At 38.7% G+C, this 25,850-nt stretch overlaps 2 protein-coding genes across 5 annotated transcripts in view; both read right to left on the bottom strand.

Annotated features, from left to right (window-relative positions):
* Positions 1–5,348, bottom strand: part of ABAT (4-aminobutyrate aminotransferase) — a 61,448-nt gene extending 56,100 nt beyond the window's left edge. The window contains exon 1 of one of the 2 annotated variants that reach the window (XM_062587817.1): positions 5,270–5,348. The gene's annotated coding sequence lies outside the window, so the exon portion shown is untranslated. The remainder of the gene's footprint in view (positions 1–5,269) is intronic. The other variant, XM_062587818.1, reaches the window with a different exon arrangement.
* A 9,136-nt stretch (positions 5,349–14,484) lies between these two features.
* On the bottom strand, positions 14,485–25,698 carry METTL22 (methyltransferase 22, Kin17 lysine). Of its 3 annotated transcripts, XM_062588003.1 has the most exons (12): positions 25,219–25,698; positions 24,562–24,643; positions 24,296–24,450; positions 22,343–22,690; positions 21,883–21,923; positions 21,655–21,799; positions 21,072–21,143; positions 20,473–20,526; positions 19,036–19,116; positions 18,010–18,112; positions 17,106–17,274; positions 14,485–15,653 (listed from the first exon to the last, which is right to left on the bottom strand). In XM_062588003.1, the coding sequence occupies exons 3-12, from the start codon at positions 24,426–24,428 to the stop codon at positions 15,618–15,620; spliced, it is 1,182 nt and encodes a 393-aa protein (XP_062443987.1). In that variant the 5' UTR covers positions 24,429–24,450; positions 24,562–24,643; positions 25,219–25,698; the 3' UTR covers positions 14,485–15,617. The 3 variants fall into 3 exon arrangements, with proteins under 3 accessions (XP_062443987.1, XP_062443988.1, XP_062443986.1); XM_062588004.1 differs by lacking the exon at positions 24,562–24,643; XM_062588002.1 differs by lacking the exons at positions 24,562–24,643; positions 25,219–25,698 and having other exon boundaries at positions 24,296–24,525.
* Between the last annotated feature and the right edge of the window lie 152 nt (positions 25,699–25,850).

Here is a 25,850-nt window from a genome sequence, read left to right as displayed (position 1 = left end):
TGTTTTATAATCAGAATTGTATCTCTACAGATAAAGTAGTTGGGCACTACATCCTGGCACCCAGGGTGTACTTGAGATCTATTGACTTTTTTTTTTTTCCTTCAAGAAAACTTTAGCAAGCAGCATTACTCAGCCCCCCCATACACACACCATCAGAACTGGAATTCTGAAGCTTCTGACTTTCCACATAAACTGTTTTAATTTTTAAACTGCTGAGTTCCTTAGGAGTCATAAGAAGATAAAGATATCTTGGAGAAATCTGTTCCCTATCAATATTAAGTTGGGTTGCAGTGAAATAATAAAGCCTGAATAAAAAACTCAGGAATACAGGAAGTCTGAAGCTTTATTGTCTGTAAGTGCCTTATACCTTGGCACAGAAAGAGTTCCATACCACTGGCCTCTTACTCAAAGGCCCCAAGAATTTTGATGCAGTACAATACAAATGTTTTGTCATCTGCACAAATTTTTTCCCTTGTATTAATACTGAGATCCTCTAAAATAATTACACTAGACAATCCAAAACAGAATCATTTGGGTTTGAATAACTAAGTTCACAATCTTGGCTCTTTCTTAAGCTGGCAGCATTCAACTTAGTGCTCAGGCCGTAACTTTTCAGCATCTTTAATACTTTCTCACATCAACTAGCACGCTACAGCTTTATCATTTTTTTAAAAAGCAGATTCATTAATACGGCAGGCCTCCGTCTTTGACACTAAAGGTGACCAGCTTTCAGAACCAACTCCAGGATACTTTCACAAAGGTAGCTGACGAGTTCAGCTACTATCTGATGTATAATAATTATACGACTACACATCCTGAGCTAGAATATGAACTGCATGTATTTCCTCAACAGAATTTACAGCTGTAGAAGCTGTCAAGCGCAAAACGTACAAGAACACTCCAAATCCATAAACGAGGACAGAACAGCAACATCCGTGAACATAAAACTTCATGTTACAAGAAGGGTGATCACTTTTCAAGAGAAAAACAAGGATCTCATAGAACAACATAAGAAATTAACAGGACTGCCCTAGTCATTGTTTTATTATGCCATTTATTACACATACCAAAACATGATTATATTCATTGAAGTCTTGCATCATTAAAAATAGTCTTCAGAAAACTTTAGTAATCTAAACTCTACAGTTTTTCAAAAGCTTGTGATTTGTCCTAATTCCTACTAAGTGCAAGTTTGTACCTTGTGGCAATGGCTGTTGCCAATCTTTCAGAAATAAAATACTTTCTGAAAATTTTCTCTTTGCTACAAACAGATATATCTCAATTAGACAGGAAGAGGGTCAACCTTACTCTGTCATATAACCAAGGCATTGAAGAACTGCAACACTACCTAGGCTCCTACCTGATTCTTCTGCTGAATGTCTAACATTTGGCTTCTTAAGAGATGGGAAAAGGAGGGTAAGATACTTTTCCAAAGGAAGGATAAAAAACCCAAATCTAATACAAAGGCAGAACACAGAACCCAACTCTCACCAATCAGGAGAGAATCTGAAAGCCACAGAAACAGCTTAGGACAATATTCTGTCTTTTAGATACGTTGTATGCTTTGTAAAATCCCCAGAATAATGTTATTTTTGCACAAACACCACATGGCTAACAAAATATCACTTTTCCCATTTTTGTGGCCCATAGCTGTCATTTCAGGAAACACGACTGCGATCTGATAAAAAAAAAACAAAAACAAAAAAAAAACAAAACAAAAAAAAAAAAAACAAATACAGACACAAAGAGAGGAAAGAGCTGTATGATGTTCAAGTCCCAGAACAGGCGATGGTAGAATTATCTTTAAGTTGGCAGCAGTTCCAACATCTTAGTCAAGCTTTTCTGTTCATAAAAGAAAAGGCATCTGAAAGTAGGCCAAAGTTTGGAATAGGAATAGTGTTTTTTCAAGCTTAAACTATATTCACACTTCCACAGGTGATATGCCCATGGTATGTAGTATATTAGCAGTCTTTAAATTACATATTCTAAGGACAATACTGCACTGCTCTTGATGCCTCACTTTTGCATTACCTTTACTTTCACAGGAATCAAGCAGGTACAGGGCTTCCCGAATGTCAGTATTAGTTGTCTTCCTACTGACAGGAGATATAACTGAGCTCTTCTGCTACTGACTCTTTCAAATGAGATGAGATACTTAAGTGTTTGATTCAGACTTACCGTTATGCCTGAAAAACTCTTAAGACCTTATAAAGAACTTTACATGAACAGCATCCTCTACTGAAAAAGCTTCCTTAAACAAAAAAAGCACAGGTAAGTTGACAATTTGCAACATGCAAGAACGAATCACATGATTTTTGAAAACACTAAAGAATAGAAACATCTCACGTGAAACTTGAAAATTACCCCATCATGATGTATTCCTTTTTTTTTCTCTAAGCGTCCTCTCACGCACAAACCAAACCCAAGACTGAAGGAGATTCATTCAAGTTCAAAGAAAGAATCACCAATGATTAAAATTTTCTAGTATGTGGCCAGTGCAGTAAGATTTTAAGATACAAAACCAACCAATGAATGCCACATTGTCTAAACAGTAGACATGTATATCACAGTTAAATAGCTTTTTTTTTCCTGACATTTCCACAAGCTGTTTCCAACTGGATAAGAGAAGAAAGAAATCTTAATATGGACTTAAAACAGCTTAAAATTTGTACAAATGTTTCTGAAATGGACTATCAGCCCTAAGTGTCATAAAACAGAACTGAGAAGTCAAAACCCAGACTCAATTTGTGACAGATTAGCTGCAAAATCTTCCCAGTTCTGTGAACCTTCTTGTTATAATCACTGAACATAGGAAGTTAAGAGTAGTAGAGGTGTATGTCATGGTGTGACTTGAGATGCTTTAATCTAGACCTGGTCCTGTGATTAAAGCACAAATTGGGAGGCTTTGGTCATTCTGCAGTAGAGGTTATGTTGTTGAAGGAGAGTATCTGAGACTGGTGCAGTTGTTGCACAAATACAACATTCTATTATTAGAATGATGATAAAAAAATGACTGTTGGGTATACAAGTCAGTAGAGTAACTATTCTTGAACCTCTTACTTTGAGGTACCATACCAACAAGATAGGGCGTGGAGAACTACCTGACGGGCTCTAAGCTACTGGCAGGTGGAGCAAGAACTGGTTAGGAGATATATATATGTATATGTATATACACACAAATGTCCAATGAGCATCTTAATTCCACTTTGCTTCTGAAGCAATTCAGATGAAGACATTTTTCTTTCCCAAAGAGAGCACAGCTGCCAGCACAACACCTACAGATTTGGCTAGTACTTATATGTAGGACTATTTGTTTACTGTCTCCTGTGTATAAATATCCAATTATTTATTTTGTATCTGAGTGCACAGAACACCTTACTCTACAGCATGTCTCTCAGTGCATTAGTCCCCAGACACCTAAAGGGGTTGGGCTTTGCAGAAAGTTGTTCTATTGCATTTTTTCTCATAATCTTCCTAAGTGGTCGGCTACTAACCCCACAGACTTACAGATTCAGGTCTCCACTATCAGGGTATGTCCACATCACATTCTTTTGCATTCAGAATTTTCCAAGAGATGCAATATAGCATAATGACAGAGCACCAACTGAATACAGGCATGAGAGAGCTGAACACTGTTCCTGAGTCTGAAAAGTTACACAGAAGGTTAACTGCAGTAACAGCTTTCTCTCTCTGTTTTACACAGCCAGATTACTAACACGTTTCTCATTTGTGAAGCACTTTGAACACTATGGATGAGAAACACTATGATGTCCAGATATTATCCTTCTTTACATATCCTGTGCTTTAGTACTATGATTTATGATCCACTATCTGCATCCTTGATCTCCAAGTCTGCATATTTAACTCTGGTTAGAGAGGACAAACTAACCTCAGGCACAATTTGCTTAACGCTTACACTAGTCAAATACACGAAAGGGCCAACTATAGTAAAAATGCAATAAAAGCTGCAAATATATATCCTCAATACAATTTAGAATATGATAATTGCATTGTAGTAATATGCAATACATAATTTCTCTACTGTAGGGCTTCTAGAAGGTCATCCTACTAGTGCTTTCCTTTCATACCAATTAACTTTCATCCTAGGCTGAATTTCTTGCCTAAAATCATTAGAGAAAAGACCATAACCATCAGCTATGCCTTTGAACTGTAGGGCAGAATCTAGCTTCTGCAAGCCTGAACATTCATTACTGATTACAAATTTACTTGCAAATCTCCCCATCTAGTTAGCTTATCATTCCCTTCTCTATATACTAGAGCAGGAAAGGAGAACCATGGTGGCAAAAGTGAAGCTAGATGAAGGCAAAGCTCAGGCTAAACAACTATGGGCTACTTTAAAGCACAGGAAGTAAAGTTGGAATTAAGCCCCAGGATGTAAAGCTGTTGAGGTTCCAGGGCAAAACTAGAGGCAGGGGCTTGAGGTTTGCATCACCAGCAGGATGGTGGTTGCACTGTCCTCACTTGCAGCTAGGAATAGGAAACTGAAAACTGGTGAATCCCTGCTGGGCTAAAATGTCTGGCAGCTGCCCTTATTAGCACTGCTACTGAAAATTTTCATTCAGCTCTCTAAAATGTATTAGGCAAGGGTGAACTGTCTGCAAAGCCAGCTGCATTTCCTCCACACTATACATTTATTTTCCCACTGATTTGTGCCTTTATGCTCCCTTTTCTCTCCTCCGTGATGTAGCCCCGTGGTAAGGTCCATCTGCTTGCCAGACCGAGCCCAACAGAGAGCACAGCTGTAAGGGCCACAGGACATCACAGATGCCTCCTCCTCTGTCTGTCCAACTCACCACCACCAAGTCCTCCTTCAAGCCAGGGGTGGTCTCCTGGATCCCGGGGCAATGCCTGCTGACTGCACCCTGCCAAGCACTTGTGGGGGCCCAGAACCACTCAGTTCCAACAAAAATGAAACCCCTTAAGGTAGCCCACTCCCAACACAAACACTCATTCCGGGAGTCGGTCGGTTAAGCAGATACTCGACAGCGCAGCAGGAGCCCGTGCAAGAGACGGGGAGCAGCGGGCTCACTGCAGCGGTGCCGAGGACGGGGCGGGTAAGGCCGCCGTCAGCCCTTCGCCCCGGGAACGGCGGGGCGGCGAGGGCAGCCCGCTCCTCCCGCCGCAGCCTAGGCCGAGCCTGGGGCGCGTGGGGCCGCCAGCACCCCCGCCTCCCGCGGGCTCCCTCGCGCAGGCCCCCTCCCCCGGCGGCCCGGCCCGGCCCGGCGCGCCGCGCGGTCCCGCCGCTCACCGGGAGGCGCCGGGGCGCGCAGCGGCGCCGCAGGGCCCGGGGCCGCTCGCCGCCTCGCTCGCCACAGCCTGCGCGCCGCAGCCCGCGCGCCGCCGCAGCCAATGCGCGCCGCCGGCCCGCGGCCCCGCTCGCGGCTCGGCCAATGGCAGCGCGCGGCTCGGGCACGCCCCCGCGCGGCGCGGCGCGGCCAGGCTGCCCGGGGCGGCGCGGACGGGCGGCGCGGCGGCACGAGCGCGTCTGCTCGGCCGGGCGAGGCACTCAGGACAGAGCCGCCCGCCCCCGCGGCGGATCCCGCGCGCCACCGCGCTGCTCCCTCGGAGCCGCAAGGGCCCCGCCTGGCAAGAAAGAGAGGAAAGGAACCGAAATCGTGTTGCTGGCAGTAGCAGACACTGTCCTGTTGAGACGAGCTGCCAGCCGTCCTCAGCTCCCCGCTTGGTTCAGTTCTGCAAGTCACACTGCATCTCCGAGCCGTCAGGCAGCCTGTTTGCTTCTAGCGACAGGAATCCGTGTCTCAACCATTGCAGTCTCACACGGATCAATTCTCCTCTCACCGGTTCATGTTTAGCTGCAGCCACTTGGGGCATTCTTAGTTTAGGCAAAAACAGCAACAGGGAAAGTGATTTAGGATTTTATCTCATCTCATATCAAAAACCTCAAATGATAGAGTTGATGTCAAATTGAGGTCAAATATAAAACCTAAGCCTTCACAAATATTTCAATCTGATCTAGAACAAACATACTTTTTTTCTTGTAAACACTACTGAATTGAAGCAGTTAAATTACATGGATGCACATGGCAATGATAATGTATGAATCTACTGAATACTGCTCCTACTGCTGTTCCTACCACTTAAACAGTCCAAAATTCCTGTGAGGTTAAACCAGAGGCAAAAGCTGATACTTTTGGGTAGTATTTCAATTAGTGTTTAGCTACGATTCAATCTTTTCTGAACATATCAGCAATATATCAACTCAATCTATAGTAAAAAAGTGGGATTCCTCATCAAGATTTAGCAATAGTGTCTCTGTAAGTAACGATGATCCTGTCTCAGTTATTCACACTTTTGTCACATCTCAGCTAATTACAGCAATGGGCTAGTTACAGAGGAAAAGGGAAAAAAAAGAAAAAGGAAAAAAAAAAAGCCCCCTTGAAACTCCTATTTGATAGACAGTAAATATCGGTGTAAGTCCCCTCAACAGTAGAAGCTATTGCAAGCACACTGACTCCTCCCTTGACTTTCATCCCACAGAACTCTAGGTCACATTTAAAGTCTTGAACTTCTTCAAACCTAAGACCTGGCCAGGCAAAAGCCCAACAAAAGCTCCAGAATGCACCTCTCCCTCTCCTCTCCTATGGCCAAAATGCAGGCAGCCTCTCTCCATGGCAATCATCTGAAAGGAGAGCTCATGCATTTGGGCTCATAGCAGATGCACAGTCACAGGACAAAGGAGCTGTCGGACCCTGCTCAGCCCTCACTGGAGCCACTGCAGGCTTCACGGAGCATCCTGGCAGAGCAGCTGGAGATCACTAGAGAAGAGAGCTGTACAGAGTCCAAGCAAGGCAGGAACTCTGCAGGCTCAGAGCTGCTGAGGCTCTTCAGCTGTTCTTTTAGCTGGAGACAATACTGTTTTGCAAATAGTGTCATAGTACTCTTCCGTCTCGAGTTCATGCATGACTGGAGGCTAGATCAAATATGTCACTTTGTTCCCATTCATCCAAGGTAGACCTCTCACATTTAAAGTTGATTGTAATAAGAAAGATGTAATGATCTCAAATTGCTACAAGACAAACAGTTTAGCCATTAAAAAACCTTTCCATTAGAAAGGATAATAAAGCATTGGTACAGATTACTGAAAGAAATACAGAATTTGTATCATTAGAGGCTTTAATAACAAGCAAAACAAGCACTCAAGATTTTTAGCTCCATATGGTCCTACTCCGAGAGGAAAAAAAACAAAACAGGCTATTCCTTGGTGTCCCTTCTGACCTAATTTCCTGTGACTCTAAAACATAAACCTGCTGTTGATAGCCTCCCGAATGAATTGAGTCAGGCCATTACAGAATAGTGAATACCGGTCTTCTTATACCATATATGCCCAATTCACTGTTACTTTTTTTTGGGCCAAACTCATCACATGTATTTTTTCCCCATCTTTGAGGCAAAAGCTAGTGTTACTATTTTTTAACAACATTTTACCTGTCACTACATGGTTCACTAACCAGTATCAGTCTTCAAAGGAAGAAAAAAAAAAAAAAAAAAAAAAACAAACAGCATTTCTTAAGAAACGGAGAGAGTCCATTTGACAAAGTTGCAAGAAATTACATGGTATAGTCACTTGTACTAGCAGCAGATTGGATTCAAAGACTGAAGAGACATTTGAGGATCATATATTCCTACATTGTCTTCTTTCTTTTCTAAAGAACTTGTTTTCCTTATAGCTGGTGCTAGTGTATTATTTGCATTTCCTGATCAGGTTCAAACCCTAGGGATATAAACAAGACCACTGTTTTTTCAGAATCACTAGTTATAAGAAACTGGAGAAGAAAAAAAAACATCAAATCAAGTGTGTGTGTGTGTGTGTGTACACACGCATGTTTAAAAAACAATACAATTTACTGTCAATACTCCTATTACAAAAGGAAATCCCTCAGTCAAAAGGAAAGGAAGCAGGAGCTTAAGAGAATACTCTAACCTTGCTGAAGAAGCTAGGGATGTTCCTTCACATCTCCCCTTCCAGACATTCCAGAGACTGACATTAGCAAGCAATCTGTAAAGAAGAAACACACACTTAAACATATATAGATATAGTTACTGCATTTGGGTGCTGGTACTGTAAGAGGAAACTTCCTGTGCCATCTGCTGGAAGCAAACCTCTCTAACACAGGAAAAGCAAGTTAGATACCCAAAGAACTCAAAACAAAGGATGTATTTTACTACTGTTTATATAAATATATATAAAGATACTGTCACCTTACATGTTCATGACTCAAAAAGCTCTAGGAAGTATATGTAACCCAGCTTGCTTAAAAATAGTAACAAAGGAGGGACAATGTGCAAGGAACCTGGCTAGAGAGGTGTGACGGTAGGGGAAGGAAAGAATGTTTTAGGGACCCAAGGTATTACTTCAGAAAACACCACTGAAATTCATAAACTGCTTCAAACAGCTCTAGAAAATTGTAGACATAATGTGTGTATAAATTTTATATGAGGGATGACATTCCTATATTCACACATTTTGAGATAGAAAAGGCTAAGCAATACTTTGAACTGGGAATATTTATACTGACATGCTACAAACGTACTTCCATTCTCATTTTTTGCATACTTTTTAAAAATATGTTCTGCCAAACAATTCCCACATGATCTGTGCCACTAATCTCTTTTGTCTACTCTGTTTTTTACCTGGGCTGGAAGGTAACAAACAAACACACACACAGAGTAAGAAAACCCAGCAGTACTGACCATTGAAGAAGAAACACTGTGTTGGTTCTTCTGTCCTCTTTGGAAAGGATACTAGGTCCAATCCTTAGCCAAAAGAAATAGGCCTGCCTCTACAAAGGCTATCTGCTTGGTGCATCAAGAAAGCTATGTATTCTGATGAAGCTCATTTCACAGTAGGACTTTAGTAACTGAGATGCAGCCTGTTTTACTACAGGACTAGATCCTCAGTCCTGAGGCTAGCTACACCCAGCCAAGCTACTGGACCTACTTGCAGCAATGTATTTAGATGGATGTATTTAAGATCAAAACTTGGAAGTAACACTCTGTATTTATTTACATAATATAGTTATGGGAGGGGCACAAGAAGTAGGAAGCAACAAAATAGAGGCCCCACTCTACAAAGGCCAGCTGCATGAGATGACACAGTCCATTTTCTTCTCAATCTGTATCTTTTCTGGTGGCTATGAAAATGAAAGGCCTCCTCTCCATCAGGTAAAGCAGCTTTTGAGTTTTAAGAAAAATAGTCTACCTGGACAATAGATGATGATATAATACAAACCAAATAATTCTTGTGGTAAATCTGTACCCATCAGAGGTCATCTGTGCATGGCAAGCAACATTTGTTTTCCACAAGGTATTCATCAATTTAACCACTTTGAAACACTTAGAAGCTCACAATATGGAAAAAGCCAAAAGTGCATTAGCATGCAAATTCTAATACAGACACACACTCTATTCTGTTACACAGGGAAATGCTGCATGTCTCCAAGGCAGCATAAAAGGACTGCAGAGAGTAATTCCTTAACTTTCTGGAAAGATCAAGCATCAATGCAATGACAACAGAAAACAATTTTAGTCTGCTGGATTCAAAATAAGCAAGTCTATCCCACACAAGTTAAAAATTGCTCTGTTGTGCTAAAAGACTAGAAGGACTGTTGTACTTTGTGTGCCTTCCAGCTGGAGGAGCTTCAGCAGAAACAAGGTTACAGAAGGTGCTTCAGTACTAACACTCTGTTCTTTATAACCTCCATTCTGGGGCTTGAGGAAGCAGGTGTAAAGTCTAGGAGAGAGACACAGAGGACAAGCGTGCCATCAAATGCTCAACAATCAAGCAAATCTGGTGGCTTAAGATGTCACTACTCTCACTTGTCCACCTCATACCATAGTCTTCAGAGCTTAAGCACTGGAGAGCGCAAGCATGCCTTAGCCACTCCAGGTTAGGCTGCAGTGGATATAAACAAAGTGTTGTGGACTGAATTCAGGCAGTTGAGGTCTGGCCTATTTTTCTTGCTTGTTCCATGCTGTTATCTTATGTAATTATCTGAGTTGCCTATATTCTCACACTGGCCCTGATACCAAAGGCCTGGAAGCTGAAACCAAACCAGTTCAAGTTAGAAACATAGCACACAGGTTTACCATGAGAGATGATTAATCACCAGAACAAGCTGCCATTTGTAAAGAACCTTATTGCCACTGCAATAAGGAACGCCATGAATTGTCTCTTTCTTTGTACTTTCAACTGAAGGCTGAAATGACTTCCTCGAAAAGGTACTATAGATAAAACAGATTATTGGATTTCTTAGGAAAACTCTGTATTAAATAGGAGGTTGAACTACATGCAATTATGCTTCTCCTTGAGTTACTAACTCTAGGAACTTCATAGATTTTTTTTTATTCAGTATAATATAACAAAATATCCTGATTTTGTGAATCCAGGACAGTATATAGCATGTGCTATGTCCAGCTTGCTGCTTTTAAACTCGGACTTTGATCATGAGATATACCATTCCCCTTCTACATCCTAAGACAGTTTGGAATAGTCTAATTGTCTAAGCTATTTCTGAATGAGTATTTCGTGGTTTAGTAGGCTTCCCTCTTAGGAAACATGCTGTATCACTGCATGTGACTGCACTCTGTTGGCCGCCTGAAAAGGTTGTTTTTCAAATTGACCCTTTAGCCTATTGATGTACCAACTTTGAGCACAGAATCAGGTAAAAACATACAGATAGTCAGGGTCAGGAAAAGTGAAACAAAAGCAAGGTAAAGTCCTGTTAATTGCAGTCTACCGAAAACAGAAGCCTCTTGACCTATGCCAAACGTCAAAGCCTATGGCAGCCTAACAGTACAAAATAGCTTCTTTTCAAATCCTATTACTTGACTTGAACCTGACAAGACTTCTTTCGATTCCTTCTGTTATTTTGGCTTAGCCACACACATCAAAACGTGCTTACCTGGTCAGTCTGGTGCAACTCTCTAGGTCATTATCAGCACATGAATCACTGCATTGTACTTTGTCCTATGAAAACCACTACAAAATCGTAGTACCCTCTTTAGAGGGTAGGGAAAGGAAAGAAAGGGCAGGCTTTGTAACTAGACTCAGATTAACCTGAAAAGAAACAGCTTCTTTCTAGCAGCTTTGGCAGATCCCATTCAAGACCAGAATCTGACTGTTTTCAATTAGCAATAATTAGCCTCTCACTGACAGTGTTTTCAATACCTGAAAGTTTCAGAACACTGAAAGAGACAGAGAAGTGTTGCTCCTCAACTTAATTCCTTCCTCAGTTTCTATTTTGTATCACATGGGTTCTAACAAGATTTTCAGCCCCTAAACTTGGGATTAATCTACAGACAAGCTTATTTTTGCCAAATGTATTTTGTAGCTTATCGATACCATAATCACACTCAGGAACTGAATTGCTCTACAAAGCCATTTTTATAAACATTAAGTAAATAATCCTATATTCAATACTTTATAAAAGAAACCACCACAAGCATATGAGGCAGGCAACTATTCTTGACATTTCACAGCAAATACATATACAAGCACAGGGCACTCACTTCTCGGAAGCAATTTTTAGTTTTCTATACGCAGCACCCAGTACAGAAAAAAAAGCCCTAAGGGAAAAAAAAAAAAAAAGCAGCATTTGCTATGAGCACTTCTGACAATCTGTCTACGGAGTCTCAGGAGTTAATACAGCTCACTCGGATGCCATACACTGGATCAGCTACACTGACTAGTTGCACACATGTTAAGATTACAGTTTCATGCAACTCCAAAGCTGACCCAACTATGTACTGCCATCAGAATAGTTGACCCACTCTCTCTTTACGCCCTCAGCAAAACTCCATTGATAACCTCATCCTGGATCACCTGGTCATGGCAGCAAATTGGATTAGCTCACTCACGCAATAAGGAAGTACACCTGCGATTAGTCTCCCTTAGAAGCAAAACTGAAAACAAAATTGCTCCTACAGCAGCTGCCTATTCTTATATCAAAATAAAGCAAAATGTAAAATAACAGCCTTCACCTGCAGCCAGAATAAAACATATTACATATACTTTAATGATCACAGTTCAGAAGTACAGCCTCCAATTCATCTACAGCACAGTAACCCGTTAACTTAATCTCTCTCTCTCAGGTCCAAGCCCTTCAAATGTGGGCAGCTAAAACTTGGCACACATTAAAAGGCTGCTTTTGAGAACACTGTTCAAAGCAAGGAACAAAACTGGGAATTCACTTCCTCATTCTGTCCCCAAGAATCTATTATTTTCTTCCCCTACGAGCACAATCCTTCTCACTCCCTACCCCTCCCATTGCTTTCCAGGGATCTCCAACACTGCTTTCTAAGATTTTTCTTGGTTCTTTCTGGGAACCCTCCCCATTCTACTTTGCAGGTAGCGTGCTTTGTTTGTATAGCACCAAGAATAGTAAGCCTCTTAAAGTTACCTAAGTACATCCATGTTTTAAAAGTAGCATGCTGAACATTCACAAAGTCACTTAATACTCTATGGTCACTGTTAACATGTGCTTAACCCATTCCAAAAGTGACTCTAGTAACTCTTATTGTTGTGAAATAGTTAATCATTTACCTTTAGCACATTGTCCTACAAATGGTCTGTACTACATTGGTTCCTTAAGGAAAAGGCCATGGAGTCCATTGGCTTGTTGATCCTAGCATAAAAGAGGCTAGAAATCTCAAATATAAAAACTCCAGATTTCATGTACTAGCAGAATGGAGGGGGAAAAAAAACAAACAAACATACAAAAAAAAAAAAAAAAAAAAAAAAAGCAAACACCACCACTCTACCTCAGACTCACTCTTCAATCTCTGGTGAAAATTAAAAGGTAACTGGAGCTAATGCTATATTTAGAAGCCCACCAGAACAGTCAAGTTGAAACACTGGAGAGACAATCTCATGAAACATATTTGCTATAAAACTTTACAAGGTCTAGTTTAAACCTGATCTTCTAATGAATTAGAAGTCCATACCACAAACAGAAAAGTAACTTCCACCTCTTCCTAGAGCATTTCCTGAGAATCTGCAACTGTTGGGAGTGGCATTCTAAAACTACTGTTAAACAGTTGATTATTAAAATTCCCTGCTCTCAGCGTTATTTTTATGATCATTTCATCTCTAACATAAACACACTAGCATCATCAAATCAGAAATGCAGCCTTACATATTCAGGTTGAAAATTTGTTATTCTTAGTAGAATATCGTTAAAACAGTCCCCACCCCACCCCACTCCCCCCAAAAAAGGAACAGGTTAACAGACTGTGTGCTATACAATGTTTTGACTCAAAAGTGTTGTACAGCAGATGGAGCTACAAGAACAGTCTATGAACAACCACCTACATATGAGAACAAATGATGATAATAAATATACATAATGCATCAGATAATGCAACTACATTTAGTAGTTACTAAATGTAACTACATCTTAAGAAAGATTTCTTTCTACTACAAGATGACACACAAACAGGTTCACAACAAAGCAGCTCTCCACATCAACAGCGAGTTGAAAGAAATAAATTTAATCTGCCAGTAATGCTCATTCAAGTGTCACACAGCAATTCAAGTTCTTCTTTTGACCAATATCTAGAATTTAACCATACTGCTCTCAGTATGCAAGATGAAAGCAAAACAGTGGTACCAGCACACAAGAGCAATCTTCATCTGAAGTGTGGAGTTGAGAAAAACCTATGTATTATATCAATATACACTGTGACATAAAAGTAAAATCAATGTATTTCAAATAAAGAGTCCTGTTGGAAGATAGCGTGCCCATCCATTAGGGTACTTTTCCTCCTCTTTCCCCAAAAGTGATACTATTCTCCTTTACCAGAAATTAGTGCACCAAAACAGTTTAGGTTTCTCCCCCTCCCACTATGTTCATCTTTCCCCAAGAAGTATCACTCTACCTGGAAAGTTTTTTTCTTGCTATTTCCAAAGACTTTGAGAAATCCTGTGCAAGTAAAAATCTTCTCTAACAACACATATCACATCAGCTCAAATTCATTTCTTGCTATAACACACCTTCAAAAAAAAAAAAAAAAAAAGCTGGTCAAGCTGCTCTTCAGTACTGTACTCAAGAGAACCCTGAAGTTCTCCTCAGTGAAATTAATTACATTACAAAACAAACTAAGTAATAATAATAGATTGCGAATAGTTTTACTTCTTTGAAGCTTAAATGGTGGTCCTGAGAGAAAGAATTCTGTATTAATTTAGGCAGATTATGCTATATACTAACAATGCTATGCATATATGCTACATGCTAACATAATTCGTTTTTTATTTTGATTGGCTATATTTAAACATGATCATCTTCATTTAATGACCTTTCATCTAATTAAAAAATATAGAGGAAAAATTATCTTCATGCACATAAACAGGTTACTTAATAATTGCCCTTAAATAACTGAACTAAACTAAGCATAAAATAGACTTTCAAAAAAAAAAAAAAAATCAACCAGATGCTTCTAATGTAATGTATGCACACCCCTACAAGTCACAGGGCAGAAGAGCTTTATTATTATATATTATCATTAATTTTATTTTTATCATTAACATTCTCATAAAGCTAAAAAAAATCAGCACAACAAAAGTTTCAGTGACAGTGTACATGTGCTAAGTGATATAACATGAGAGTATGCATTGAAAAAAAAAGATATAACATTATAATTTTTGGTTTCATTAATCACTCAGGAAAAAATTGATCAATATGTTATACTTCAGTCCAAAAGCTAAGATACTGAAAGCTCCATCTGTACGGTCAAGACTTTCTTGACACTGGTTATCTGCCACTTTCCAACCTCATACATTTACAAAGGGTAAAAGTCCCAACATTTAAAGAACGGGAGCAAGCCATTTTCCATAAAGTCTTCCCACCCTCAACCTGGCAGGGGCAGAATAGCTTAAAACACCAGTAGGACAACATACCTCTGAAACTGTTATGGAACATTTTTAGAGACTTAAATCTAAATGCATCTTGTCTCCTTCAACTAAGACAGTAGCCCTAAACTAAAATTATATTGATAGGACAAATTGAAAATAAAAGACTAAATTTCATAAACAGATTGCTTAAAGATGAGGAAACAGTCTGTTAAAGACAAGTAGTCTTGCCCAGAAGACTGTTTCAAATACATCTATAAATACAAATAACACGGAATCAGCATGAGACAGAGGAAAGTGCCCAAGTTTAGAAAGTTAAAAATGGAAATGTACGTGCAATGTACGTGCAAACCAGCCACATGGAAAATAGCTCTTTGTCAGAATTTAAGAACTAAATCACAAAACCTAAAGAACATGCAGTACCACATTCCTGCCACAGTTCAAGATCCAACATCATGGGATATCACACATGCTAATGAAATTCTTTTTGGATCTGTACTCTTGAGGATCAGTCTTAAAAAAATTCATAACAGAAAAACAATACAGAAACCATGTCCTAAGTGCCAGAAATAAACTTATCAAAGTAAGGCAAATTTGCTTGAAATTACTTTCAGAGAACATGTTTCCACCAGGAAAATCCTTTTCTTGGCACGAGGATTCATTTTTAATAACAACATCAAAAAAAGCCTTTATCTTTTGTCTAAGTATCTTCAGTTTTCTCATGTCCCAGTCACGTCAGCTGTTCTGCAATGACCTTCCACAGTTCCTGCAGGACAGAAAGATACATAACATATTTTCTCAGGTCAGTAGATTGTGATTATGGAAAGAAGTTCAACACTCGCACTTTGAGACAAATTTTAAGACATACCCTGTATTTGCATAGTAAATCTATTTGCTTAATCTCCTAGAATAACAGCAAAAGTATCTGAGATACAACAATACAAGTAAGTATTTATTCTTGTAGCATTTTTAAAATAAAATCATTTAAATAATTGTTACTGAAATAACTTCACTAGTTTACATGATCTTCAACAGTATTTCAACTAAGATTCTTGCTCTTTTTCTTAGCTTGTGTTGACAAATGCTTTCAAGAATGCCTGTAAAGATACGACTGAAAAACAAAACAAAACAAAATCCCTCAGTAAATTGAGGACTCTAGCTCTCACAAGTCTGGTTTAGACACTTCTGAGTCTACTGAAGAACAAAAATGAAAAAGACTTACAAATTTCTGGAGAGTGAATATTAGTAGCTTTGGCCATACAAAAGATTAGTAAACAGACTGTTTCATGGTCTTTATTTTCCATGAAGTATATCACCACAGAGTCAAAGTAAAAACAAATATTTTGTGTCCTTCAAAAATGCACACATTTCACAGAGCAGGAGCCTTCAACAGAAAGTTTGTAGGGAACAAGTTTATATATTTAGATGTAAGCCAAGTTACATTTATATATTTGGAAAATATGTTTTAAAGCTGTGCATGCATATTTTATGCCTGAAAATATCAAAACTAAGTAAAATGAATCAGTCTTGTGGAATAACTACAGCCCCCCATAATCCTATTATGCATACTTTAGGAAAAAAAAAAAAAGGCAATACTGTGTTACCTATAAAAACCTCAGTTCTTGGTAATAGATTTGCAATCCAGCAAAGGATTTGCAAGTTCTCCAGAAAGATTAGCTGGTCTGTATTGCTGCAGAAGCTTGCATAATATTCTTAAGATCAGACAGTTGGGAAAAAAAAAAAAGTGTAATTAAGTAACTACATATACGGTATCTGATACATTTCTGAGTAACAGAAGCTTAAAGCTGTTTGACTTGTCACGGATACTGAAGCATTATTTCCTTAACTCTGTACTTGTAAAGGAACTACTGAAATATAAACTGAGAGCTCTTTTACAAGAAAATATATGAGATATTAGTCCCATTTTCTAGTCAATCTCAAAAATTCTATTTTCCAAAGGCAATACAGCTTACACTCATTTTCTCTAAGGTCAAGAAACAAATCTAAGCCATAACATGCCCTCTTCTATCACTGTGCGATGTAATGAAAATCTAATATAGGTTATATAAGCACAAACAAGAAATCACTTCAAAACAGCTTAACAAAAATGAAGAGGCAATGTTTATTCTTTTGTTTTTTCACGTTAACTAAACAGCTGAAAACTAATTTGAGATAACTAGCCCAACACGTTACATTTATTTTAATGAACGCCACTTACCAACTGCTCAATCCGTTCATAAATGAGAAATTGGCAGAAATCAAGTTTAACAGGCTCCACAGTATATTTCATTTTTCTATCTTGGAGGTTCTCCAGATCATTTAGAGTATTTCTAAAATGACTGTAGGCTTCACATGTAACATCCATATGTCTTAAAGTGAAGTTCAGCCTGGCAAGAAAATATTTCATCAGAAGCTGCTCTCCTATACTCGTATCTTAAATAGCTATGTAACTTTCCTAAGCTAACAAAAAAATGTGGGATTTCTCAGTTTTATTAGTTTTGTCTTTTTTTTTTTTTTTTTTTTTTTGGGGGGGGGGAGGGGAGGAATATAAAGACTTACACTAGCATCAGAACATTAATAACTGATAGGTCTTTTTAGTCTTTCCATTGATTAAACGGCATTTTGCCCCGAAAAAAGAACTCCAGTGATTTAAGAAAGTATTTGTTTGTAAATGGACTACAATATATAACTACTCAAAAACATACAACAATATCTTGAAGGAAAACACAAGAGGAATTGTTATGGCAAGAGTCAAGGTGGGAGACACATTTCCTCACTCTTAGCCTCTTTATTCCACACCATACTTTAGTCTGTGATCTCAAATATACATTAAATTTTGTTGGCATTACAGAAGACATTGGTCTATAACCATAGATTTATCTATTTGATGCAAGACAAAGGTAGGACAACAGAAACTTGTCTGAATTTCAAATTCTGAATTCATAGAAATAAAGTATGAAAAAGAATGTTTTGCCCTGAGTAAATACTGTAGCCTTTGTTCAATCAATGAAATGGGGGGAAAAAAGAAAAAGCTGACCTGCAAGCAAATTAGACTTTTCTTTTGAATAAAGAAAACAATGTAGAATTTTTAGTGCTTATTTTAGATTCTTGGTAATACTTACCTCTTTTCTATTGATAAGTAAACTGTACAAGAATTTTTCAAGTTGTGTGTGATCCTATACAGTGTTCTGAACAAGGCATCGGTCAGGTCATCATCATAGAACACTACAGTAAAAAATTAAGAGCATAAGTATGTATATTCAACTGTAATATTTACTTAAACCTCAAGCATGAAACAACAACAGTCTTTAAATTATTCTAATTGAAAACTTTGAGATTTAACTAAAATACTGACACAAAGTATTGTTTTTTTTAAATGGCAACAACTGACTCTGTAATAGTATCCACTGCTACTCTTTACATCAAGCCTCTTAAGATTTCTCTCAAGCCAATGAGAGTCACTTCCCTCAGACAACTCACACAACTTAAACAAGATCTCTCTCAGCCTGAAAATATCTTACTGTAAAGCTAAGAAAAACAAGATATTACAATTCACAGGGCCTCATTTCTTACCAAAAAAAAGCAGTAAGTAATACCACTAACACCTTGTAGCTTTTTGGAAAACAGTCTAGCAACATCTTTCAATACCATAACTAAAAAACAAACAGGAAGAACTCCTCCTTCACTTATATATTGAATATCAAAACCACAATAGTTCTCCTACACAGATTAACTAGCTTGTCATTTCTCAGTCTTTCACTTAGGCAAGAAAAACAGAATAGAAAGGCAGACTCCAAAGGGATAGACTCTATGGGCAACTGAATTTTTTTTCTCCACATATAGGGCATATTTACTTGTGACAATTGTTTGAATAATTTATTTAGTTACAAAATATTAAACATCAAATGAAAGAATGGGCTAGTCTTTTCACTGTCTTTTTTCCTATTTGCATTTACAATCTGAATTAGCAGTCTTTTTTAAAGAGAAGGATAAACTACAAGATACAGTCAGAAACATTTAAGTCAGAGCTTTGACAAATTAGGTAAGGATCTATGTACTGAATTTCAAAAGCAAAATAGGTATGTTTAAATTATTATAAATGATGCTTAAACATTTGGTTTAAGAACTTACTGTTTGTGTTTTCTTACCATCAGCTGCCATTATCACAGTACAGTGGTCATGCAAATCAGCAATCTCTGCTTCAGACCACCTATAAGGAGCTCCAAGATCTGCAACAAAGCAAACAGCTTTAGTCATGGAATTAACTATATCAGCTACCTGACAGATGGAAAAAGAGCAAGCCACATTCCCTCCCTGCTCATCTGCTCCTCCATAAATGGAGCACCCTACTAAAGGTAAACCAAAACCTCAGTCTATTCATTCTCTGAAGTTCTCTGCTGTCCTTTACTTTCTCTGCTTTATATCCAATCCTCCTAAGGCTGACTGGCTAGAGTGCAGTTTTCTTGCCATACCAATTTACAATTACTACCATGCAGCAAGATTACAGACCAGACTAGACTAAGATAAATACTGTTTTAAATTCTCTTAAAAAAAAGTCTAAGTGTTGATCAAGCTTCCCATTTAGCTGTGCTTTTTACATTTTAGATTTTGTTAAGTTAGAAGCTTTCTCTAAAAGTTCAAAAACGCTGAGTGCTAAATGAATGAAATGTTACGAAATTTTTTAAGATTGATCCTCAAGAGTACAGATCCAAAAAGGCAGTATGAAATGTCTTCATTAAATAGAAATTTTTAAGGTCCAAACACTTCTGAAAGTTTAAAGGATGAATCTATCTGCTTAAATAGTTAAGCTATTTTTCAGAAGGTATTACATTTGCCCAACTGATGAGGCAGAAAACTTACAAAGCAGAGTTAACTTCATATGGCCAGGTGTTTCAATTTTGTGTTGCTCTTAATTTTTTAATCCCCAAAAGGCCCATATTTATAGCTACTAGAAAGAGTTCTAATGATTCATTTTGCTATCATTAATTGCACTTTTAAGATTATTCAGTTTAGATGCCTTTATTCTGTTAAAAGTAGCAAACTACAATCCTTTGCCAGATACCTAAAATATATCATATCCGTCAAGACATTTAGAACAAACTTTTATACAACTTCTAATCACTTATCCTACCAGAATTTTTCTAACTGATCCACCCATCCAAAATTCTACAATGGTTAGGAGTCCTGTCCACCACTTCTCTTGATCCTTTCTCATCACCTTTCACATAGTCATGTGCCACACTCAATGCCATCACATCAAAATCTAGATTGCAGTAACATGAATCCATACCATTGCTCCTGGATTCCATTATTACCATGTAACAAACAGGTCTTGTCTGCACCTTTGGATTTTGACCTTACAAAGTAAAGGACAACTACTATTGGTCTATTCTCAACCACCAATAAATACTTCCTCACTCTTTCACACAATAACGCACCAAGAAACTTTGAGCATCATATAGTGTTTAAGAACTGTCTTTCCAGGGGGTGAACACTGGAAGACTCATTCATTTCATAAACAATGGAGTAAGGTTTTCCTGACGGCTTTAAAAGAACATTTGAATCGACCCATTACAATCACTTACCAGTACAGAATTCATCTTGCAGCCAGTCTAGTTCTTTAACTTTGATTTCACTTCCTGTGGAAGAAGGGGGAGATACAGAAGTGGAAGCGAAGAGTCAAAAGCTGCAGTGGAGCAAGTGATTAAGATACACTAGGAAAACATACAAACTAAGTCAGGCCTAGCTGAATGTCAAATCATTTATTGTACAAAAACAGTCCCCTACTCACAAAGTGAGGGTAGGAGAAACTTTAAGAGCAGACATGCATCTTATGTTCTCTTTTACATGTCTCACCTGCAAAAGATAGAACTCTGGAGTGGGGAAGTATTTGTCATCTGCACTCTACTTATGTAACTGGTCTCTTGGCCTCCAGGTCTATGATCCTCCCAAGTAACTCAGTGAAATTAACTGCTGACAGAGAAAGACTAAACATTTTGCTCTTGTAAAAGGAAGTTGTCCCAGTACGGACCACAGATTTTTCGTCTTTCTGAGTCACTTTCAAACAAGATAAAGAGTATAATTTTACTTGTGAACATGTAAGATAGTCAATGACTTCTACTGTTTAATCCCAAAGTAGGTCACAAATAGGAAAATGCACAAAACCTGACTGTACTGCACTTACTTCCCTGCTCAATCAGGTGTTTGTTTAATGCAACATTATGTTCACACATGGCCAGAAGATCTTCACCAACATCTGCAAAAAGTGATAATGATATTTAAAATGAGAATATTTGTGCTATGCATGCCCTTGACCTCAAGCTAATTCTCTAAACTTCTCTCAAGCCTAGAAAACTAAGGATAATTTAGAGTAACTCTTTCCACTGACAATAGTTTCCCTAGGATCCTTCTTGCCTTCATTTTTCAGTACTAAACTGAGTCATGCTTAAAGAAAAAGCCATTAAATCCCCAAATTACCTCTTTTATTCTAGGTACATCACCCTGAATTCACAGCAATGTGAAAAGCAGAACCAAACAACCTGCCTAAACTTTTGCACCTAAAAGTAGCAAGGATTTATTTTCAGATTGAGAAAATTCTTGCCACTTCTCTGTAAACATTGCCTTATACACATTAATAAACAACTATTAGCCAAAAGTGAACAAATATGGATGAGAGCCCCAGGAATCAAGCAATGCTTCATGAAAATCTCACATGAGTTTCTAAATGAAGCTTTATAATAATGTTTAATTAAAAAAAAACTCTTTACCTGTGCAGTAAACTCTCTTGGCAACTGTTCCCATAATGATGCTTGTAATTCCAGTGCCACCTCCAAGCTCTAATACTGTGCAACACCTGAACATGTCCCTTTTAAACAGAATATAATCAGCAAGAAGAAATGCTCCACGCCAGACCTTCAAGAAAGAAAAGCAGATAAACTGGGTAAATTCTGAAGCACAATTCATGAACAGCAAGATATTACAAAGATGACACATACTTGTTTACCAACATCTTCCAAAGGAGTTGCCATAGTATGTTCTGTGAATATGAAAGTAGAACAAAAATTATTTGAACAATGTTTTAAAATACTTAAGTTCAGTAGCAGCAAGTTTGAAAAAAAAAATCAAGCAGTGTTTTCATTTTAAATCTAGAAGTTAATGCTCTTCATTCAATATAACAAAGCTAAAAGCCCCAATAACCTAAGGAGCACAGCAGGCCTAGCTCATTCAGGCTAGCAGCAGTTCACAACGTATCTCGCTGGTATACTTTTGCTCCAGAAGGGGTTTGGGCAATACAGTATGCTTTTAAATTAAGTATAATATTGTGAAATTACATTATCATCACTGTTTATTTAACATTTGCTGTTTCATATATAAAGTCATAAAAATCTGATTTTCTTTTGTTCTACAAAAGAGATAAATATCTCATTAATTCTTGAAGGTAAGCCTACTACTTACCTATTTTAAGAACATCACTGCAAGTGTATTCTTGTTCTTCATCTTCAAAAGCATCTTCTTCCCCTCTTGTCAGAATTACAGGATATACCCTATCCCTCAAAAGATCCTCCACTTCTAAACCAGAGGCACTTTGAGGTCTTCTGACAACTTCCAGGTCTCCGTCATCATCTAGAAGAGCTTCTAACCCTTTAATATTTATTTTTATTTCATTTTTTAGATTATTCCTGTCCTTATCACACAGTTCCTCTCCACTTTTGTACTGGTGATCTTCTGTTGTAGCTTCTCTTGCATTTTTTCCAGATGTCCAATCATGAGTGTTCCAAAGAAGCTTGAAATATGACAGGAATACTACAAGAACACAGTTTAAAAAAAAAAAAGTTAAAGATTAACACCATGATGAAAACAGAATCCATATGCAGCTTCCACATGCATGAGGTTTTGATACGCGTTTCACATATTAAAAACCTAGAGTATTAAAAAAATCATACAGGTAACTTGTAATATAATTTATTAACTGGTCTACTGCAACCTGAGAGAAACTGATCTTTAGAGAAAACATTTTCAGCTATATCTAATAAAATCTTCATTGCTTATCCTAGAATCCTAGGATTACAAGCCATCTATTCTTGTAAAATATCTAGATTAAACTGTTATGAATATGCAAAAAAATAGAGGACGCTAAAAACAGATGAAGTGTTTTTGCTCTCCAGAGTCCATTCTGATCTACCTGGTATTCTCACCATTTCAAAGTTCTAAGGTAAAACTGACCCCCCAAAAAGCAAAGAAAATTCATGTATGGTAAAAAACCCCAAAGTGGAAGGATTTTATTGTGGTATCTGCTAGAATAAAAGCTGCTATATACAGTGCTCCAATGAAATGGATGAAATAAAGGAATTTCTCAGATCAAGCATGTTCAGGTAGGTAGCACATGTTGTCATTTCATTCCGTTAAAATATTTGCATCAAACAAAATCACTGCAAAGGAATGCCAAGCAGCATGCTGACATACACTGTATTAATTTCCCAACTTTGACCTGATGAAGGTAAACTATCAACAACTCCTTTGTCATGCTCTTTGGCCTACTTTTCTCTTTTAAACTTTTTTTACATTGACATACGCTAGAATAATTGCAGAAGTTGAATACTGTATGTCACAAACGGGCTTGAAAAAAATCAAAAATTAACACTTCCGTCACAGCAAAAGGAGAGGAACTTTCCTACCGAGCATCTTCCTAGGTGTTTTAAGGTCAGTTTCCTTGACAATTTGATAGAAATCTACAAGCAGGCAATCAGTCAGAATTATCTGCCAATTCATTCCCACTACAGCTTTTACTCTTCAAACTACGTAACAGCCATTGCAGAATCACTGCTCTTCTGAACTTCATACGAAGTCAATTTAAAAAACAAAAAACCCAAGCTTTTAAGTTTCCTCCAGGCTAGATAATAAATTATCATGTAAAGAATTAAAAAATCTTAAGCTAATTGCTGATCTCACTTTGATTCATAATATCCTTCCCTAAATGTAAATGAAGTGATGCTATTTAAAACTTTTGGCTTATCAGCTTTAGTTTTCATGTAAGAAAACATCCTGATTTGACATGATTCTCAAAGTACTGTCTGAGCTTTATATATATACAGACACACAGATATAAAAATCAAGTTCTGTCTGCATAAAGGTTAACTTAGTTACTTCCTCTCAGAAAATAATTTATTTTTTTTAGAATGAGCTGTCTACAAAGTCTACATTAACAGTTTTAATTTGCATGCTTAACTTCATGATACAAACCTGGTTAGCCCTCTGGAAAAAAAAAGAAGAGTAGGAAACAATTCTGCTTCTAACAGAATTGGAACAAAATATGTAATGATTAGTATCAATCATTTGAAGGAGGATTCAGACATTACTTAAAAGTGAATACTCTTAAAATACTATTTGATCAGTTTAAGCATACTTTACCTGGCTGTCCAGCTGCATTCAGTCGTACCATGAGATGTCTTTTGTTTGGATGGTGTAAGTGAACATCAGAAAGTACAGTATCACTTTTAAATGTAAGGTTATCCATAATCTCCCTCTCTGCTACATCTACCATGACATGTTGGTGAGATGGACATCTACAATAATAAAGCAATCCCTTGTGAAGTGCCCTTATGAAGTGATTTGATACTCTTCTATTAATAGGCATCAAGTAAAGTTTTGCTTAACAAGATAATTTCATAACATACTTTGAGATTTCAGGTAAAATGCAACTGTGCAAGCTCCAGCACACTCCAGTAAGACATTAAATTGTACATCAGGATATTCAACCTAAGATCAAATACAAATGGTTTTTAGATACATTCTGACACTGTTTTAACATTACCCTAGCAATATTTTAAAGACAGAAATCAGACTACAATGTCCAGTACAGTTGCAATGCACAAACACTCTTTTTCACTGCCTTCCAACGGACTGCTGAGAGCTCATTGCCACACAGCACATCTTCAGGAAAAAGAGCTACTAGCTTGTGCTAGAAAAAAAAAGAACCTCCCCCCCCCACACACACAGATGACATCCTGAAAGCACAGTTTTACAAGTACATTCTAAGTCAAGGTCTTCAAAGCAACACAAAGCCTTAGATGCTCAATGCGACAATTTTAAGAGGTCTTATTTTTCATAGGGAACCCAGAATCTTCTCAGAAACCAGCAAGATCATTGAACATAATCTCCTAGGTTAGTCTCCCCTATTTTGTGCAAAGAATATTCATTGCTCCCGGAAAAAAATCTGTTATGTCTATTTGTCTACACAAGCACAGCAGTTTTCACCAGCTATAAATATCTGCAGGCACCCCCTAGGAAAGAGCTACTGTTGATGCTATTTTCAGCACTGGCCGCAAAATCACCTTGGAAGATCAGCCCGAATTTGCTACTAGCAGCTTCTGCTCAAACACGCTCATATTAGCTTGAAAAGCCTCAGCTTATGCACACAGATACTGTAACTTTAACTCGGAGCAGCTCCCCCTTCGGCTGCGAAGCTCTGTGAAGTGGCGCAAAGCCTCAGGCACGCCGCAGCCCGCGGGACCAAGACGGCACGGCGAAGCCGCGTGTCGCTGGCGCGGCAGGGCCGGGAGCCGCGTTCGGCTGCGGCACCGCCGCGGAGGCGAAGCTGCCTCTTCGGCAGGCGGCGCCGCGGCTCTCAAACGAATCTGCCCACGGCACCAGCCACCCGGCGCAGCTCCACGGCCCCGCGGGAGGCAAGCCCAAGCCGCGGCAGCAACAGGGCCGGCCGCACGGGGACGGGAAGGTGAGCCGGGCCCTCAGAGGGCCGCGGCGGGCCCCGAGCAGCTGCGGGCCTGCCACGACCGCCCGGCGCCGGGCGCCGCCATTTTGGGGACGCGGGCTCCTTCCGGCGCGCGGCTGACGCCAGGGCGCGCCCGCCCCGCCCCGCCCCGCCCGGCGCGGCAGCCCCGTGGCGGCTGCGGACGCGCTGCCCGCGGAGCGGCGGGCTGGCGCTGCCGGCCCAGCGTGGCCTGGG

Source organism: Rhea pennata, chromosome 15 (assembly GCF_028389875.1).
Source record: "Rhea pennata isolate bPtePen1 chromosome 15, bPtePen1.pri, whole genome shotgun sequence".
Lineage (NCBI taxonomy): Eukaryota > Metazoa > Chordata > Aves > Rheiformes > Rheidae > Rhea > Rhea pennata.
Note: the sequence above shows the minus strand (reverse complement) of the source record. Positions and strands in the feature narration are given on the sequence as shown.